This window comes from Pongo pygmaeus, chromosome 21 (assembly GCF_028885625.2).
Source record: "Pongo pygmaeus isolate AG05252 chromosome 21, NHGRI_mPonPyg2-v2.0_pri, whole genome shotgun sequence".
NCBI classification, from domain to species: Eukaryota; Metazoa; Chordata; class Mammalia; order Primates; family Hominidae; genus Pongo; species Pongo pygmaeus.
This window is the reverse complement of record NC_072394.2, coordinates 8,998,448-9,018,217: the sequence shown is the minus strand read 5'-3', so window position 1 is coordinate 9,018,217 and position 19,770 is coordinate 8,998,448. Positions and strand designations below refer to the sequence as shown.

Below are 19,770 nucleotides of genomic sequence, written 5' to 3'. Positions count from 1 at the left end.
CCACCCTGAAAGATTTTTTTCTTAAGATGTTTATATCTAAACCCATGCTCAGATCAGCAAAAACATTTAGAAAGGAAAATATTCTATTAAATTTTTTTAAAACATTTTATTGGCGGATCGTTAAATATAAATAATCCATTTTAAATAATATAAACACGTAGTAGAAGTACATAAAACATACTTTCATTTTCTAAAACATAGAGAACAGTAACTTCTTCGCCTCCAAAAGAACAGACCATTTACTACCATTAAAAAAAATCTTTTGGCATTCCTATTGCCCTTCCCATAACTAAATGAATCAGTGACACGTGTATATATATACATATATTGGAGATGGAGTTTCGTTCTTGTTGCCCAGGCTGGAGTGCAATGGTGCAATCTTGGCTCATTGCAACCTCTGCCTCCCGGGTTCAGGTGATTCTCCTGCCTCAGCCTCCCAAGCAGCTGGGATTACAGGCGCCCAGCTAATTTTTTCTACATGTTGGTCAGGCTGGTCTCGAACTCCTGACCTCAGGTGATCCTCCCACCTCGGCCTCCCAAAGTGCCGGAATTACAGGGGTGAGCCACCACACCCAGCCCTGATGTATATATTTGAATCTGCTTTTTATTCATATGTTGAATAAATATTCATAGTTGGGATTACTGGCCTACATCTTCCACAATTATAACATTATTTTAGCTAGTGAATAATAAAACTAATCTGATTTGGGTTAACTTCTTTTCAATACAGATGGTTTAAAAATAAGACAAAGCCTGTCTTTTTCTATTATGATCTTAAAAATATCTTTCTAACATGCTTTTTAAAAAAATACATAAGTATGCTACCACTGCCTTGTAGTAAACTTTAGAAAATGCTGAGATTCCAAAGGGCTGCCTACAAACCAAATGGCATCCTAGCTTTGGCAGGCTGATGCTTCATTTCGGCTGCTCTCGCCCCCTCTAGCGTTTGCAAAGCTCATCTGTCTGATTATCCAGTTACCTCACTGAACAAGATCTTGGCTAAGTCCTGCCCATCTATGACATCACCTCCTTCTTCAGCCACTGCGAGGTGAAGCTTTAAACTTCAGACTTGGAGGTGGGCTGTGTGCAGTAAACTGGAATGCTCTCCCTCGCTCACTCCTCAGTGTAGGAGTGATCTGAAGCAGGACAAGCTCAGCCTGCAGCTGCCGTGGGCTTTGTGTGGACTGGACGCAGAGCTTGGGAGACGGGGGAGGGCTATTACTCCAATTCAAAGTCAATGGAATTACAGCTATAGCGACAGTGTATATAGGATTGCTTTTTCTCGTCTTCCTGGTAAGTGTTTTCCATGTTTTTTCTTATGATTGTCCCAGAAAGTTTGCTTGGTTTTACTCTCTAGAAAGAAAGAAACGACTTGATACTATGAGAAATCCAAATAGGAACGTTTGCTCTGTCACCAGAACAAGCAATATATGTGCGTGCAAGCCAGCAATGAAAAATTTCACTATGATGGCTAAATGTAAGAAGTTTCTTAGAACCTTCTTTCATTTATAAAAGATAGTAAGTGGCTATTTTCTGTCTTGAGTAATTGCTATGTGAAAAGAGCCTTATGGAAAACAGCAAGTTGGAAAGTTCAATGTTAAATATTAAAGAATACAAGGAGATTCTTCACAGATACAAAAGCAACTTGGTGTGTACTGTATGTGTGGTATGATCACCAATTGCTGTTTTTACAACTGTGAAAGAAAATCAATAATCCCTCAGCCCATGAGTACGCAGTACATGAAAAGCATACATCTCGCTCACAGCTAGCCGAGCTACTCCTGGAGACTTACGTGCCTCTGTAAAGGATTAACAGCTACACCTAGATTTTAAAGCTTGCACTGCTATCGTGCCTGAGCTGCTTCAAGCATTTCAGGCTTGCAAATCTCAACTAGTAAATTGAACTCAGAGGAGGGGGAGACACTCTTCCAAACCATATTCCCTCTTCAATAGAACGCCAAAATCCATTGCTTAGGCAAGTGAAGTATGTGACTAGCATAGTAAATGGCTAAGTCTACTCAGAAAAACTAACAAAGCTCACCCTGGAAGCTATGCCTGATGTATGCAGTGAGTTTGGGGTAGCAGGAAAGAAAAATAAATGAGTAGAGCCCTCATCAAGTGGGTTTTGCAGAGGATCCATTCTTTGCAACTTATAATAGGAAAATCTTATATTGGAAGAAATGCATTTATACTACAAAGCTTGAAAAAGTAGTTAAATGTATCTTCTCAAAAAATTTTTTTCACTGAATTAGGTCTGAAACAAAATGGTTGCATATAGGTAAAGAATGCAACAGGCCCATCCATGTCTTCTCAACATCTGGGGGGTTCATTTTTATTATTTTATTTAGAATTTAAAAGAAAAAAATTGATTTTTTTTCAATTGTTAGTCCAAAATCTCTAATGGTTTTAATAATAAGGCTATTTTAAATATTCTTAATAAATCTGTCTATTAATAAATCTGTCTAAAATGCTCATCTATGTTATTTTATTATCCAGAAACAACATAAATAAAGCCACTAGAAAAGTCCTTCAGCTGTAGCAATGCCTTTCATTTATCTGTAACTGCATAAAAATATCCTGACCAGCCTAAACATAAAGAATAAATTTGCTTATATTCAGGGAGAATCACTTATCCCTGACCCAAAGTGACAGATGACTAATATTCATCTCTTCCGAAATGAGTAAAGAAAAATTAATCCTTTAAAAGTACTGCAATCAATAATATCAACATCACCAACTACTACAAATATTAATGATAATATGCCACGTTTTACCATGGGAAAATTAAATCAGAGATATGCCCCTTAGTTTGGACACATACATATACACACAGACAAACGTACATCTATTTATTACCCTGAAATAAAAACAGGGTTACAAAAATGCATAGATTTAGTAAGAAAACTAAAATTTGATTTTTTTGAAGAGCACAACCAAAACACATCAAGTCCAAGGATCAGCAAAATATTAGTGAATGAATAAACATAATGAATTCATTAATATTGTGGTTCTGTAAAACTGTCTACCAGTTATTAATTGGGTTTTTCATTTCGCTACACCCCACCCTTTAAAATCAATTATCACTGGGTTCAAAATGCACAGTTAAACACTTCCAAAACATAACGTTTGTGAAATATATAATTGGATAGCAAATAAAGTTTTTACAAAAAAGAAGAAAAACAGTAAGAAAATTTGTCATAACTAAATGTGGCAGCAAAATAGAAGGTATGTTTCTTTTGCTTTCAAGTGTTAATTAAGGAGCCTACAATTCTATCAAAACTTTTTCAGAGCTAAGAGAAGCAGTGTGAAATAAATTTGGTTGAAATCTTGTGGCTGTCAGACTTTGTTAGCAAGCTATTAATTATCTTTACCCCAGTTTCTTCTCTAGACTATATTGCCCAATCAAATAGAAACTCCAATTATGCTCAGCATCTCCTGCCTAGGGACACAAGACCCTAATGAACACTCAGTCTCTCTAGACGAAAAATACAATAATCAGCTTTAAACATGCAAGTGCACTGCAGAGAGATTTTTCTGTGCTTTTCTTGGCCACACACCCTAAGGCTTCCTCCTTTTTCTGGATTATTTTGAGCAGTTTTAAGCCCTACAAAAATCAGTGCAGGGAATTTGCCTTGTCTTAATAATATATTAATGTTTCTTCTTTCTTGCTTTTCATTTTTGATATGCCAATGTTCATACCAATATTAAATCTGGTCAATGAAAAACATATTTGGTTTATAGTTGCCATTTCAGTCATTTCTTAACTTTTATGCCTCTTTTTAAGGTGGGTGGGCTATATAACAAAGAATGTGATTGATTAATGGCAAAATCCAGAGCTAACTTAAAAATTCTGAATAGATCCCCTTATATATTCTTTTATTCAAACCCATTCATTTTTTTTTTAAAAAAAGCATTAGAAATAACTGTTTAAATCAAATGAAGACTACCATAAATAAAGTCAACAATGGAAATAAGATTCAGTAAATTTTTCAAAGGCCGTAATTTCTCCCCTCCGTCTTTCCTCCTTCCCCCTTCTCTCCCACCCCCCACCTTTTGCCCCAGAGGCCTTCACTGTTCTTCTCAACGGGAGGCTTTGTTGTAATTAAACCAGAGAAAAACTGGCCAGCAGCAGCCAACATCTGACTTGCGGCTTCTGAAAGCAGTGTTCTGGTAGAGTGTACCACCCCCCAGTGGGCAAAAACTCTACAGTAAAAATCTCTCAGCAATATTAATCCTCAAAACTGCATTTTCTCTTCAGAGCATAAAAAGGGATGTTTCTCAGCTCCTTCTAACATTCCACTATTTCAAAAATTTACTGAAAGTCAACAAATAAATTTCCAACAAAGAGCTGGTCTTCTGAAACAGCATTCTTCCTCTTAAGAAAATAGGTATACACATTTCAGAAAGTATTTTCCAGTTTCAAAATACAGATCGACATCACTAAATTTGGTTAAACATCACACTAAAAGACAGTTTTCAAAGCTATGTTTATGTTGTGTAAGAAAGAACTTTGAGTTATCTATTTACGAAAACCCCAGAGAAAACAGATTTTAAGTAGAAAGCAATTGAATATAATTTAAGCAAAAGCTAAAATTTCATTTGTTTTGCATATGCATAATCTCTTTCCTACCCTAAAATCAAGTGTCAGGGATGTATAAAAAGCTTTCTGCAGGTATTATTCTGTTTAAATCAAAGGAGGGAGAAATTGCTCTCACTTGATGAAACAATGACAGCTTTTGTTCTTTATTCTTTCACTTTACATGTGCACAAGTTACCGAGGCAACTTTGAACAGAAAACCCACAGACCACATTTGGTTAAAAACCATTTTTAATGTGTGCCACTGGACTGTGGATTGATCAGTTTATGTGTTGTTGATTTTCTTCCTCTTCATCTGGTTTAAGTAATACTCCGCTTGGACATGAAAAACAATGTATTTTATGATTTCAGGTGGTCTCACCGACCAGTATAGTGCTTGCCACACAGTAGACTAAAATAAATCTATTTGCTGAACTACTGTATGGAAACTTAAATATTAGAAATTTAAAGCACATCAACCAAGTTGTACCAACACAGTTAAAAAGGAATTTAAAGTCTGCAATGGTAAAATGTGGTTTAACAAAAGTAGGCATACTTTTAATTGCATTTGCTCAAAAGCACAAATTTAAAGCATGCCCCCACCCCAAACTCTATACCACTTACCTTCACCACTCTCTAAATTAATATCTTACTCGTTCTTACAACTCTTGCTCTCTAATTCATTTACTTCGGGTTTAATATCATAAAAGGAAGCAGCATTCACTATGCTGAAGGATAATATCCCAGTTTGCCTTTTTGTTTTAAGGATGCTTGATTTAACTTCACAAGTCAAAATAAATGAAGCAGAATTTGATTCATTTGTCAGAAATGTACCGGGGAAAATAACCAGTAACAGAAAAAGAAAAAGTAAAAATACTTAGCATTGGAAATTTTACCCCCTATTTTCCATAAATGAAACAAGGACCTTGTTCAGGCTAGAAAATAGTCTGGATAAAACCAAGTATGAAAAGGCACACTTGCTTCTCTGCCTCTCAGCAAACCCTTCAGACTTCATGACTCTCAAGAGGAGAGTTAGAGGTCCTTCTGCTTGCCTGGCATTAAACAAAAGAATTGGAACTTTCCTGAAATCTGATGATCGTGGAAAATTTAACTACCAGACAGGCAGCTTAGAAAGCATTTTGCTGTCACTATCAACTAACCTGATGTACTCCAGTTTTTCAGTTTAACCATATATGTAGTTTACTTGAAATACCGTTTGTTGTTGCAAAGACTTAGCATTCACAGGTTGAGCTTTTTTGGCAGCAATTTAAGCCTTCATAAATAAATTACCTTCCTAATGCTCTAAATTATGATTGTATAAATTCCAGTTTACCTAGAAATATTCACAAAGTTGGATACATTTGTTTAGGCATGTGTTTTCTTTAGTCTCAAGGTTTTACTTAAAACAATGCAACTAACTTGGATTAAAAGTTCTACATGCCATTAGATTTTAGATTGAATATTTTTAAAAGTCTCCAGCATTAAGAAATCATTCTGTGAGAGAAATCATTAAAAAGAAACTAAAATCTCAAAACCTTATACTTGAATTAATATTTTTCAAAAATGAGTAATGATCAAACAGGTCAAATCAAAATCAATTTAAATCTAAGGCATTAAATAAGAAGTTAGCACTACTATTATACAGCTTCATCTTAATCTAAGTAATGTTCTCAAAACATAAGAAATACCTTCTCATAACACTCCCACCTCCAAAATATTGTAGTAGCAGGGAAGAAATCATATAAACATGTAGATTGCCGCAAGTTCTTGATTTTATTTAAATACCAGTTTTCTATTCAGATACAACTTCTTATATTAGTTTTCCTAAAATAGTATCCTTATCTATTTACATGTTTTATTGGGTGTATCATGGAAATAAATTGGAAGCTTTTCAGACTTGATGATTACATTATAAATGCAAAAAAAAATCCACAATTTTTATTTGTAAAAATAAACTGAATATGAATATAAGGATCCCTATTAAAAATTTGATTCATCAGTGGGGTGGTTATGTTTTTCTTCTTTTTACTACAGTTTTAAGTGTTTTATAGTTAAATAATGATTCCATTAAAAATTTTTTTTAAACATTCCATTAAGTTACCAGGGCTTCATTTATGTTTTCCCCCCAAGTTACCCCATTAACAGTATTTTTCTAAAAGATCGATTCATTTTGTTCAGAAGTAATGGCCTCTTTCAAGCCTAGGCAGACAGACAGCCTCTGAAGTCAGTGTTGTGGAAACCTGGCCACAGTGTCCATGCCAGTGGGAGTCATTTTTCTTTTCATCATCGACATTTGACTACAGTATTTCTAGGTGCGCAAATATGTAGATCCAGCTCAGAAAGGGGAAGGTCTAAGCATAGGAGAGGATCGTTCATTTTTGATGAAGAGATCCTTGCAGCCTTTAATATGCCAAAACCAAAACCCAAAAATCTGTTTAGCACTATAGTTTCAAACATAAATGGGAAAGAGAAGATATAAAATGTAGTCAAACATGAACTATTTTGAGCCTAAGGGAGTAGGGGCGTATGAGACTAGCTCTGAACGTAATCTTCATTTCTGAAAGAGCAACCTTCTCTCCTAAGAAACCTGTTTTATGTTTTTGCCTTTTATTTTAATACAATGTGGGGAGAAGAGAATGACATTTTCCAAGAACTTAATGAGATTTAAGGCTTTCTGTTAATCCCACATTATTACCACTATTGTATGAATGGCAAATGTGAGTTTGCATATCAAACAGAATAGAGGAAGCAGCTTCACAAATGTAAAACAGGTAAAATAAACAAATTAATCTTCCGTCTTTTCACACCAATTTAGAACTCTTTCATTCTCTGGGTTAAAAATGTGAAAATCAACACATATTGTTAGAGCCTTATTTGGTGAAATATATATATAGTTCAGATACAAGATAAAAGACATTTATTTTATGTCTGGTTATCATTATGATCATCACCTTGGACACACTGAGGTCTGACCTGACTCAGGGAACAATCAGTTTTTAAATCCCCAATCAGCAGATTCATCATCTCAAGTATATATTGCCTCACCATCATCCCTGGAATATCAGAAATGCTTGACTCTTGGTAACATTTTAAGCAGGTTCTCACTTGTTATTTTTATAATGGTTTTTAATTAGTTTCTAATGCAATTTAACATTAGCAATTGTTTTCTAAACTTAAATTAACCACATTATTTTATATGTTGAATAATTTTCAAGTTTAAAAAACTTTTACAAAAGACACTTTAAAAAGTAACTTTGTAATTATAATTTCAACAGCTTGGTTTTCCATTTTCACACACTGAGAAAGCAACAGTTTTCAAGAAAAGATACTATTGGAATTTGACAATAATGAGCAAAGCCCTAAAGGCATCACAGTAAAGCCTCACATTAAACAATAAATCATTTAAACTTTCCTCTGTGGGCACTTTGCAATATTCACTAGAGACTGTTTGATCCATCTGCTAACTGCTATTTTTGTTTCGAGTTGCCTAAATAATAAATTATATGTATCTGTAATTTTTTTCACTTTTCTTCCGTTAATATAGCCTATGACCATGTTGGTATGTAGTTAGCAAACTAAAAGAAACTGAATTTTTGGAGAGAACCAGAAACACAAATTGTGGTCTTATTTAACATACTCATTCAGCAGAGTATTTGAATTATGGAACAGATGCTATCCTTGTTGGATGTTAGATAGCAACTGTGGGAGAAGCAAATTGCTACTGCTTTAGTCCTTACTTTCAGGGTCACATATTTCCAGGATACTCAAATGTTCCCTACATATATACAAAGTATCAGAGTGGATGACCCTGCATAACCAATTCAAATATTACTCACCTCCTCTAAACTCTCAAAAAATCTTCATGCATATTTGATAATGGGCAAAGCAGTCAACATTAAATTCAATGATCTCTTTAGTCAAGCCAAAAGTCTTCTTTTGGAAATGAAAAATACACTTATTAAAAACTGGCAATACTCATGTATGAACCTAGACAGAAATGCCCCATCTGGTTTTGGTGTGCTTTCCTAATGGTCACTACAAGGAGATTGAAATAATAGTGTCGCTTCTATTTCAAATACAAATTTTTTTTCAAACTTGGTATGCTAAAAGAAAATTAGAACAGTATTCTCCAGAAAAACTAAATATGACTTGAACCTCTATGTCACCTTTTGGGCAAGAACACCTGAGTGCTTAGAGTTTCAAGATCACTAAGTAGTCCTTAGATACACCCCTAAAGAGAAAGGGGATGATGTTGACATTCTGCAGTTGGGAGAATTGAGACCTGCAGGAAGAATCAAACAGGGCACTAAGCAAATCAAAAGAAAAGCTTTTAAAATAGTCTTTTCAACTCTAAATTGTGGATTGTGTGACTTTGTTAAATCATGTTCAGAAATGCCTAAAAAGTTACCTTGGCATTTCTGTCAAAAATATTTGTTAATGTATTTGCTCACCTCTTTGACATGTACTTGTTTTCTTCTTTTTAAACATTTTATCGTTTTATGCATATGATTTAAAAGTAAATTTTTAAAGACTGGCTTGAATATGAAAGCCATGGTGTTTAATTCAAAGTGACACAATCAGATAATAGAAATTATCTGTTTGATGACAATCTCAACTTTGGCTCCTACTTTATTTGTGTAAGAAAATGAGAGGTCTAAAAACAAAGAGGTCAACCTATGCCTTCTGACTAACCACTATGATGAAAGATGTGTTATTTTAAGACATTGAAATTAAATGTCTAGGAAATTTCTCTAGTATGTTAAAGTTCATTATTAATAGTTCATTAAAACCTTTTACTTTCACAGGAGATGCTCAGTCCCAGTATATTTTAAGGAAGAGAAATATAAAGGAAATTTAGTATGCCTCCTTTTCTTTCCATGAAGAATTTAGTTTCCTTTACTTCTTAAAAGAGAATACCTGTTCTCGTATAACGTGACTGCACCAGACATTCTGAAAAATCAGCAAGAAGCAAAAGCTGGAAATAGCTATTTCACAGCAGGTAATCATACCTCAGGATGTAGCTACTGTACAAAGTTTATACTTGGATAATCCTGGATGGGAATAAAGGTAGGGGGTAACTGCCTGAAAAACCTATTACTATACAGGCCTTAGCATCATGAATGACTTTCTTCATGAGGATCTGAAGTTACTATCTCTGACCACATTGCACAGAAGAGCCAATAAGAATTTCAAAGAGGGCAATTTCCACTAAGGGAATTAAGCTACACAAAAGGAAACTTCACACAGAAACTCTATCAGAAAGAAAAAAAAAATACATAGGAAGCCATGTGTCCTACATAGTAACAGGAAGCAGAATTGTTTCTGCCCCCACTTTAATGAGCTTGCCCACCATGCTGAACTGCAGCTGGAATGTTCATTGACAACAGCAAGCCTGATCTGGAGGTGTGTACGCCATAGGATTACTTGAATAAACGGTGAAGAACATTTCCAAGGACTAAACAAAAGTTTATAAGTCCCAGTCCCTCACCAGGAAAATAATATATGTGCATTGGATATTCACCCCCGCAAAATTTACTCACATCGTTCAATAAGGTAGGAAAAACAAAGTATTTTATTTTCATGCCTAAAATTACAAAGGCTAATTAATACTTAAAAGGACAGAAGAGATTATATTACACAATATATCAGTATAAATCTATACTTGGCAGCCATAGAAAAAGTTGATTTATGTTCTAGGTTAGAATTTAAAGAAATATAAATGCACTGTGAAAACACGTTATGAGATAGAAAATAATGAAAAATGTGGACAAAGTCATTAAAACCTGCAGTATGAAACATAAAACAAAATGAGAACAGAAGAAACACAGAGTTTAATATGAAGTGAAATTTTCCACTTAGGTTAGCTGGATGTATTAGCTTTGTCATTCTTTCCCCAAAATAAATGAATGAATCATTCTTATTTTCTTATAGAAATCCATCCATTTAAAATAATGCTTAAAATTAATAACCAAAGAAAATGAAATGACATTAATAATCAAAGCAAACTATGGGTTTGAGATTGAGGATCTCAAGATGTGTGTAACTATTCCTGAGTATGAAGAGAATAGGTATTTTTATGACATTTTTCTACACCTGTATAGTTTTTGCCTAATAAAAAGTAAATATAAAAATGTGTGGTTTTTTGATAACAGTAAAATGATTACCTTTAAATATAACAAATAATATTCCAAGGTGTTAATTATGAATATTAAGTAAGAAATGGATATTCAATTAGCTTGATCAGTGACTGTCTAAAGGTTGATATAAAGTATAATTAAAATACTTTAGATTATTCAATAAAACTTCAATTATATTTAACATTTCAAAATCAAATGGATTTAGGACAGATACTTTTTAATTTATAAAGAAATTAAGAAACCATTAAGGTAAAGAGATTATATGACAGTGTCTATTGTTAGCTAGCAATAAGCTCTATTATGCCCCCTCCCAAAACAAATTAAAATATTAAAAGTGATTATGGATATTTTAGTTTCCACATTCATTTTAAATATTATATTCAGTATGCTGGCCTTATTGTTTTCTGTCTTTTTTTACTCACTTCATTTTAGGGTTCTGAAGTAACGGAAGCTACCTTGTATAAAGACCTCAACACTGCTGACCATGATCAGCCCAGCCTGGACCATTTTCCTCATCGGGACTAAAATTGGGCTGTTCCTTCAAGTAGCACCTCTATCAGTTATGGCTAAATCCTGTCCATCTGTGTGTCGCTGCGATGCGGGTTTCATTTACTGTAATGATCGCTTTCTGACATCCATTCCAACAGGAATACCAGAGGATGCTACAACTCTCTACCTTCAGAACAACCAAATAAATAATGCTGGGATTCCTTCAGATTTGAAAAACTTGCTGAAAGTAGAAAGAATATACCTATACCACAACAGTTTAGATGAATTTCCTACCAACCTCCCAAAGTATGTAAAAGAGTTACATTTGCAAGAAAATAACATAAGGACTATCACTTATGATTCACTTTCAAAAATTCCCTATCTGGAAGAATTACATTTAGATGACAACTCTGTCTCTGCAGTTAGCATAGAAGAGGGAGCATTCCGAGACAGCAACTATCTCCGACTGCTTTTCCTGTCCCGTAATCACCTTAGCACAATTCCCTGGGGTTTGCCCAGGACTATAGAAGAACTACGCTTGGATGATAATCGCATATCCACTATTTCATCACCATCTCTTCAAGGTCTCACTAGTCTAAAACGCCTGGTTCTAGATGGAAACCTGTTGAACAATCATGGTTTAGGTGACAAAGTTTTCTTCAACCTAGTTAATTTAACAGAGCTGTCCCTGGTGCGGAATTCCCTGACTGCTGCACCAGTAAACCTTCCAGGCACAAACCTGAGGAAGCTTTATCTTCAAGATAACCACATCAATCGGGTGCCCCCAAATGCTTTTTCTTATCTAAGGCAGCTCTATCGACTGGATATGTCCAATAATAACCTAAGTAATTTACCTCAGGGTATCTTTGATGATTTGGACAATATAACACAACTGATTCTTCGCAACAATCCCTGGTATTGCGGGTGCAAGATGAAATGGGTACGTGACTGGTTACAATCATTACCTGTGAAGGTCAACGTGCGTGGGCTTATGTGCCAAGCCCCAGAAAAGGTTCGTGGGATGGCTATTAAGGATCTCAATGCAGAACTGTTTGATTGTAAGGACAGTGGGATTGTAAGCACCATTCAGATAACCACTGCAATATCCAACACAGTGTATCCTGCCCAAGGACAGTGGCCAGCTCCAGTGACCAAACAGCCAGATATTAAGAACCCCAAGCTCACTAAGGATCACCAAACCACAGGGAGTCCTTCAAGAAAAACAATTACAATTACTGTGAAGTCTGTCACCTCTGATACAATTCATATCTCTTGGAAACTTGCTCTACCTATGACTGCTTTGAGACTCAGCTGGCTTAAACTGGGCCATAGCCCGGCATTTGGATCTATAACAGAAACAATTGTAACGGGGGAACGCAGTGAGTACTTGGTCACAGCCCTGGAGCCTGATTCGCCCTATAAAGTATGCATGGTTCCCATGGAAACCAGCAACCTCTACCTATTTGATGAAACTCCTGTTTGTATTGAGACTGAAACTGCACCCCTTCGAATGTACAACCCTACAACCACCCTCAATCGAGAGCAAGAGAAAGAACCTTACAAAAACCCCAATTTACCTTTGGCTGCCATCATTGGTGGGGCTGTGGCCCTGGTTACCATTGCCCTTCTTGCTTTAGTGTGTTGGTATGTTCATAGGAATGGATCGCTCTTCTCAAGGAACTGTGCATACAGCAAAGGGAGGAGAAGAAAGGATGACTATGCAGAAGCTGGCACTAAGAAGGACAACTCTATCCTGGAAATCAGGGAAACTTCTTTTCAGATGTTACCAATAAGCAATGAACCCATCTCGAAGGAGGAGTTTGTAATACACACCATATTTCCTCCGAATGGAATGAATCTGTACAAAAACAATCACAGTGAAAGCAGTAGTAACCGAAGCTACAGAGACAGTGGTATTCCAGACTCAGATCACTCACACTCATGATGCTGAAGGACTCGCAGCAGACTTGTGTTTTGGGTTTTTTAAACCTAAGGGAGGTGATGATAGGAACCCTGTTCTACTGCAAAACACTGGAAAAAGAGACTGAAAAAAAGCAATGTACTGTACATTTGCCATATAATTTATATTTAAGAACTTTTTATTAAAAGTTTCAAATTTCAGGTTACTGCTGCGATTGATGTAGTGGAGATGCCTGAACACAATTCTATATTTTAGTATTTTTTAGTAATTTGTACTGTATTTTCCTTGCAAATATTGGAGTTATAAACCATTTACTTTGTGTTCTACTGAGTAAGATGACTTGTTGACTGTGAAAGTGAATTTTCTTGCTGTGTTGAACAATCAGGACTGCATTCACATGAGATCCTTGTAGTATAAGCACAGGCCATTTTTCACTTTGGTATTAATAAAATGTAAAAAAAAAAAAACTGGCTGAATGGCTGAATGACATAAAATTTAATTTTAAAAAATGGTTATGAAGTAATGTTCCAATTATTAAATTTGTATTATCCCAGTGGTATTCAATAAATCAAAATGTGTGAAGTAATGGGCAATATCAAACTTCCTGTATATCTCCATTTTTGCTCTAGGCAAATTAATTATCCTTAAAAAAGTTAAGCATATCTTCTGAACTGAATACATCAGCTGGCATAAAAGGAGCGTGAAGTCTGTTAAAGCCATTGTCAGCAAAGCTTTGAAAATAAAGGACTTCACAAAAACAGTAATGTAAATGTGCTTCTAAGTTGGGGGGAAAATGTGTACTTAGGAAAATATGAAAACTTAGACTTGTATAGTGTAATGAACACAAATACCAAAACTGCATTTTGGTTTTGCCTATACCATCCTGATTTTTGAAAAGTGAATTATAAACACAAAATTGTTAGTGTTTATGATGTTTTTATCATAAAGGATGTCAGAGAAACTTTATGCATATTAAAAATGTAATGTAATTATAAGCAATTCCCCTCAACAATCCAGAGAAAGTAGTTCTTTAAATAAGAGATAATTTAAAGAAAAATAAATACTAGACATCAAATTTAGATCTGGTTTATGTCAAAGGTTTTAACACTGTACATAAATGTTCAATTTACTTTTACAAAGATCAAGAATATTGCCCATTACTGTCACAATTTTCCAGATATTACATAATGAACTTGTAACATTTCCTTCTAGCTTCCTACTGAATTGTGAGCTATTACTTGTTGAAAAACCATATCACTTTTCTGTTGCCATGATTTTTTTTTTCAACAAAAAACCAAAGTGCATTGTACGCCCTTTGGCCAGTCTTGTATGTGCCTTGATCCAACGCTACATGTATTCAGCTTTTAAAACTCGACAAATTTTTCATACTCCTTAAATATGAAAAATTATGGTCTTATTGCTGAATAAAACTTTTAAAAAGTACAGAATAATTGTGCTTGCTTTTTCAGGATTGTGTTACTATCACTAAGTAGCAAATTGCCCAGCACATTAGTCCTAAACGTCCCATGTATTTTTCTAGGCATAAAAATAAAAGTTGGCTAAAAATTTTAAAAAATCAACATCTTGAGGTTGTGTATCATTTTACTTCAAAGAGTTCAGTGTTTCATCTATAAATGTATTTCCTCTTACTTATTCAGTGTATAGATGGAAAATTTAAGAAATGGTTTCAAAGCCTTTCTCTCTTAGGCACACTGCTGCCACTGTCCTGATACTTTTTAAGGTGGTCTTTGAAAAACTGTTTTTTTAAAATAGCCTTTTAGTAGAGTGAGTTGGCATTTGTGATACTGTGAAATATACACTTTCTCTTTGTCCCTGTTTCTGGCATACAACTCCTAAAATCCTTGCAATCTTCAAAGTGATATATTTTCATATGCTAATGAGTTCACTGATAGCTGGCAGGCTCTAGGTAGCTTCAAGATAAAGTCTGGTCATTGAAAAGACCAAGACTTGACTATAGGATTGGGACTTACAACCCCAAACCCTAACCTCCAGAGAGGGGGAAGGGGATGAAGATTAAGTTGATCACCAGTGAGCAATGGTTTAATCAAGCATGCCTATGTAATCAAGCCTCCATAAAAAAACAAAAGGTCAAGATTTGGAGAGCTTCCAGATTGCAAAACATGTGGCGGTTCCTGCAGGATGGCATGCCTGGAGAGGGCATGGAAGCTCTGTGCCCACCTAGACCTCACCTTGTTTCCTGCCATCGGGATCCTTTGTAACATCCTTTATAACATCCTTTATAATATATCAGTAAATCTGTTTCCTTGCATTTTGTGAGCCGTTGTAGCAAATTAATAGAACACAAAAAGGGGATCCTGGAAAACCAAACTTGAAGCTGACTAGTCTTGCAACTGGTGTCTGAAGAGGGGGTAGTTTTGTGGGAATAAGACCTCAACCTGTGGGATATGACACAATTTCCAGGTAGACAGTGTCAGGATTAAACTGAATTGGAGGACACCCAGCTGGTATCTGCTGAAGAACTGATTGCTTGCATGGTGTATGGGGCAAAACTTGTTAAGACAAGTCGTCTATGTTGGTTATTGTTGAATGAGAGAATTAAACACACACACACACACACTTTGAGTTTGTGTTTTCCACACAGAGCATCAAAAGACTTGAAATCTCAGATCTACCACTTAGGTATGCAATTAAAAACAAACCACTTACCCTTCCTAGCTATGTTTCCTTATCTGTAAAAGGGGGTTATTAGTACCCTCATTTTTGTGAGGATTAAATGACACGATGTGCATGGAAACTGTACAATCTTCTACAAAATACAAGTTACTACTATTATTATGGTCAACAAATGTTTGCCATCTGTTCCCAAGTTTTACTAGATACTGCTCCTTTTACTCCTCTACTGACAAGGAGATATCTCCAAGTGACTATGAAATCTTATTAATTATTTGTTTGCTGTCTTCAAAATGTTTCCCAACACTCTGTCTTTTGGCTTCCCGTTATGGTTGTTTTCGAGGGACAACTTAAAGATGAATGTGATTAACATTAAACATAAGGAATGTTTCTGAAAGAAGTTTGACTTTGCTTCTAGCGGTTTTGAGTAGTTTAAGCTATAGTTCTGCTAGAGGTCAGGGAAAGGACTGGATGTCTCCATAAGGTCTCTGTAAACCTGTAGTTTATAAAAAGCAAAAAAAAAAAAAAAACAGAGACTATATTGATATTTTCCAGTCAGTATACCTTTCATGAGCATAGAAAAGTTTGTGTATGTTCTAAAATATAACTTTTGATTATGTTGCCTGGAATAAATCAGAAACGTGCTTTTTACTAGCAAATACACAGAGCACCAAGAAGATACAAGTTTTTTCTTTACCTACACTTGCTATAATATCCAGTTGCTTTGCAAAATACAAAAAATATATATATATGTATTTCAATAGAATATCAAGATACAAGTCTCCACCTTAAAGGGCACTAAATAATTATACACACATTTCCATGCATCCCAAACTAAATGATATTAATAAGACTAAATTCCAAATCAGGTACTAACAAATTTATAGGGAAAAATAATCCAATTCTGAATATATAGCATATAGCTTTAACAACAACAACAACAAAAAAAAACTGGGAAAGCTACAAAAAACTAGAGGAAAAAAAGTACTCCCTTGCTAAATGTTTGACAAAAATCAAAAATTGTTTTTAGATGCAGCCATTTGTAACTGCATTTAATCGCTGCACTTATTCTTGCTCCCTATTAAAAATGACACTGTGCTCTATCTTACAGGAAGGCCGATGTATTAAAAGTATTATTCCCCTATTCCAAACAAACTAGTGAAAACAACTTGGCTTTAGTAACTACAGTTTCTGATTAATGCATATTTTATAGCTATATGCCAACATGACAATTTCATGAGGAATCCAAAGAGAGCTACATGCCCTAAAGCACCTGAAGCATGGGTGTTAACGGAATCAATTCACCAATGAATGTACTATTAGTTCATTGCTGCTGAAAATGGTAGCAGCATTTAAAATTCTAATTCCTTTTTCCTTCTTAGCATGATCAGCAAATCTTAATTTAGCATAGTCTTAGAATTACAAACTGTAATTCTAATTAGAATTACAAACTGTATTTTTAGAATTTGTCTTAGAATTACAAACTGTATTTTTTGTTTTGGGACTTTTTGTTAAATTAGCAAAAAATAACTCATGCTTATCAATCACTTTTTAAGAACTTCAAAGTTCTCTGCAAATATTCTTAACTAGTCAATGACTTTTACTGACTGGCTTTTTTTTTTTGAGATGGAGTATCGCTCTGTTATCCAGGCTGGAGTGCAGTGGTGCAATCTTGGCTCACTGCAACCTCTGCCTCCCGGATTGAAGCGACTCTCTTACCTCAGCCTCCCGAGTAGCTGGGATCACAGACTTGCATCACCACACCCAGCTAATTTTTGTATTTTTAGTAGAGATGGGGTTTCACCATGTTGGCCAGGCTGGTCTCGAACTTCCAACCTCAAGTGATCCACCCGCTTCAGCCTCCCAAACTGCTGGGATTACAAGCGTGAGCCACCACACCCAGGTGGTTTCTTTTTTATAAGTAGTAGATGGCTTGCCTTCAAGAAGTGTGCTGTCTACCAATTATTAGGCATAAACAGCAGTGACCGTTCACTGCTCTGCAGTAAAAAGGAAGAAACAACTACATCTATTTGAATAGCTCAAGGAAGACCTCATGAAGGAGATAGGATAGGTGTTGAGGGGTAAGAAGGAGTTTAAAGAAAAGCAGATACTGGTTATGAAGAAAAAATGTGACCAAAATTATCAAGAAATAAAAATTGGCAATGTTTCTCAACCCTGGCCTTGGTCAGAATCACTTGAGGGAGGTTTTTATTAAGAGGTTTTATTGGGGCCTGATTAGGCCCCAATAAAGACTTACTAAATTAAAAGCTCCCAGATGAAGGCTAGGCATGTACATTTCAAAAAATTCCAAAGGTGATTATGATGTGGTCAAGAACCACTGATTTAGGAGGTGTTTGGATAAAGGCCAATAGTCTAACTGAAATACAGGGTTCATGAAGGAGGTAAGACTGGAAAGGTATTTTCCATTAGGCTTTGTAGTGTGTTGAATTCCAAGCTGAGAAGTCTGCATTGATATTCTTTGGCAATGACTCTTAAGCAGGTATATAAATGATCAGTGCACTTCAGGTGACATTTTATAAAAATAAAAAATATTGCTTAAAGATGAATGGGAGAAACTGGGAACAAGAAGACAAGTTATATGGCTATACAGTATTTCAGGCAAGGGGAAATAAGGGCCTGAATAGCGCACTGTCAGTGGAATGCGGTCAAAAAAGAAATAAAGAAAAGAAAGCTTTAATCAAAAAGATACAGTAAAAAAAGTAGAATATTGAAGATGATGAAGATTTTCAGCACAGGTAAGTAGAATGTTGGTAAGGCAATTAATAAAGATGGAAAACAACTGAGAAGAAACAGATTTCAGAGTATTTTGTAAATATTGGCTTTGAACAGGTGACTATGTGCGCAGTACAGGTTTACATCTGCTAATTATTAATAGTGCCCTCTTCAACCCTCCACAGTGACCCAGTTTAGATAATAAATTAACATGACCTTAGGTTTACGTTATCCCTCTGGACATGTCTACAGAAGGTTACAAAGGAGGATGTGGGGACATATCCTCAGCATCAGGAAGGGAAACCACATCTAAGAGGTGAGTATTAAAATTGAGAGGGCAGATGAGATAATCAACAGAAAATAAGCAAGAGAAAAGAGGTGCCAAAAGAGAACCTACCCTTTGTAGCAGGGGAAGAGGGAGAAGAATCCACATCAAAGAAACAACAAACAAAAGGGCGGGGGGGATTGCAGAGGAGGAAAAATAATCACAGAAAGAAAATATTATGGAGTCAAGGAAGGAAAGTATTAAAAAAGGAGGATGTCAAAAATGTTATCAGGGTAAAGACATAGAAGAGGTCACCATTGAATATGAAAAATGAGGTGACCCTTGGGGATTATGAAAGCAGTGTCTACAGAGTAATGAGGGAAAAGTCTCTAGGGTGCTGATAGGATAATGGGAGATAAAGAAAACAGAAACAATGATTAAGAATACTCTTTCAAGAAGTTAAGAGGGTGAAGGGGTCTTGTTGGGTCATGGGGAGGAACAAGATAGAAAAAAAGGAAGTGAACACCAGGAGGGAGATATATCAACCTGAGGAAGAAGATGGGAGTATAGTGACAGGAATCTACAATGAAGACAGGAAGCATATTTAATAGGAGAAAAGAAAGTTGAGATGCCCAAGAGGTGCGGCCCAAGCCATGACTGTGGCTCTAGGATGCCTGAAATAAAGACTGAGAAGCTACAGTTTTACAAGAATCACTAGCTAGGGGAACAAAGTCACTGACAGAGATGGAATGAGTTGGTATGAAGGTAAGGTTTATAGTCAGGCCCTAAGGAAGATGGGGAAATGTCCCAGAGATGAAGAGGATGGAGAAGATGATGGGATTAGGTGATGCAGATATAAAATATAGACTTCAGAATAAAGGTTTTTGAATAATGATGACAGAAGCATAGTCACATCTTTCAGGTTTGGAGAAAACATTTTTGAGACTACCTATCTACATCCCACACCTCTCCCCTACCCTGCTTTCATCAAATATTG

The 19,770-nt window shown here is 35.5% G+C and overlaps 2 protein-coding genes across 7 annotated transcripts in view; one reads left to right on the top strand and one right to left on the bottom strand.

Annotated features, from left to right (window-relative positions):
* Positions 1-19,770, bottom strand: part of MACROD2 (mono-ADP ribosylhydrolase 2) — a 2,112,402-nt gene that overhangs the window by 1,732,229 nt on the left and 360,403 nt on the right. The gene's annotated exons all lie outside the window — the stretch shown is intronic.
* Positions 1,017-14,703, top strand: FLRT3 (fibronectin leucine rich transmembrane protein 3). Of its 3 annotated transcripts, none has more exons than XM_054468212.2 (3): positions 1,017-1,293; positions 9,382-9,575; positions 11,146-14,703. In XM_054468212.2, the coding sequence occupies exon 3, from the start codon at positions 11,198-11,200 to the stop codon at positions 13,145-13,147; it is 1,950 nt and encodes a 649-aa protein (XP_054324187.1). In that variant the 5' UTR covers positions 1,017-1,293; positions 9,382-9,575; positions 11,146-11,197; the 3' UTR covers positions 13,148-14,703. The 3 variants fall into 3 exon arrangements, with proteins under 3 accessions (XP_054324187.1, XP_054324186.1, XP_054324188.1); XM_054468211.2 differs by having other exon boundaries at positions 9,382-10,129; XM_054468213.2 differs by lacking the exon at positions 9,382-9,575 and having other exon boundaries at positions 1,062-1,293.

Coding starts and splice junctions, on each gene's coding strand:
- FLRT3 (XM_054468212.2), top strand. CDS start 11,198: ATGATCAGCCCAGCCTGGACCATTTTCCTCATCGGGACTAAAATTGGG.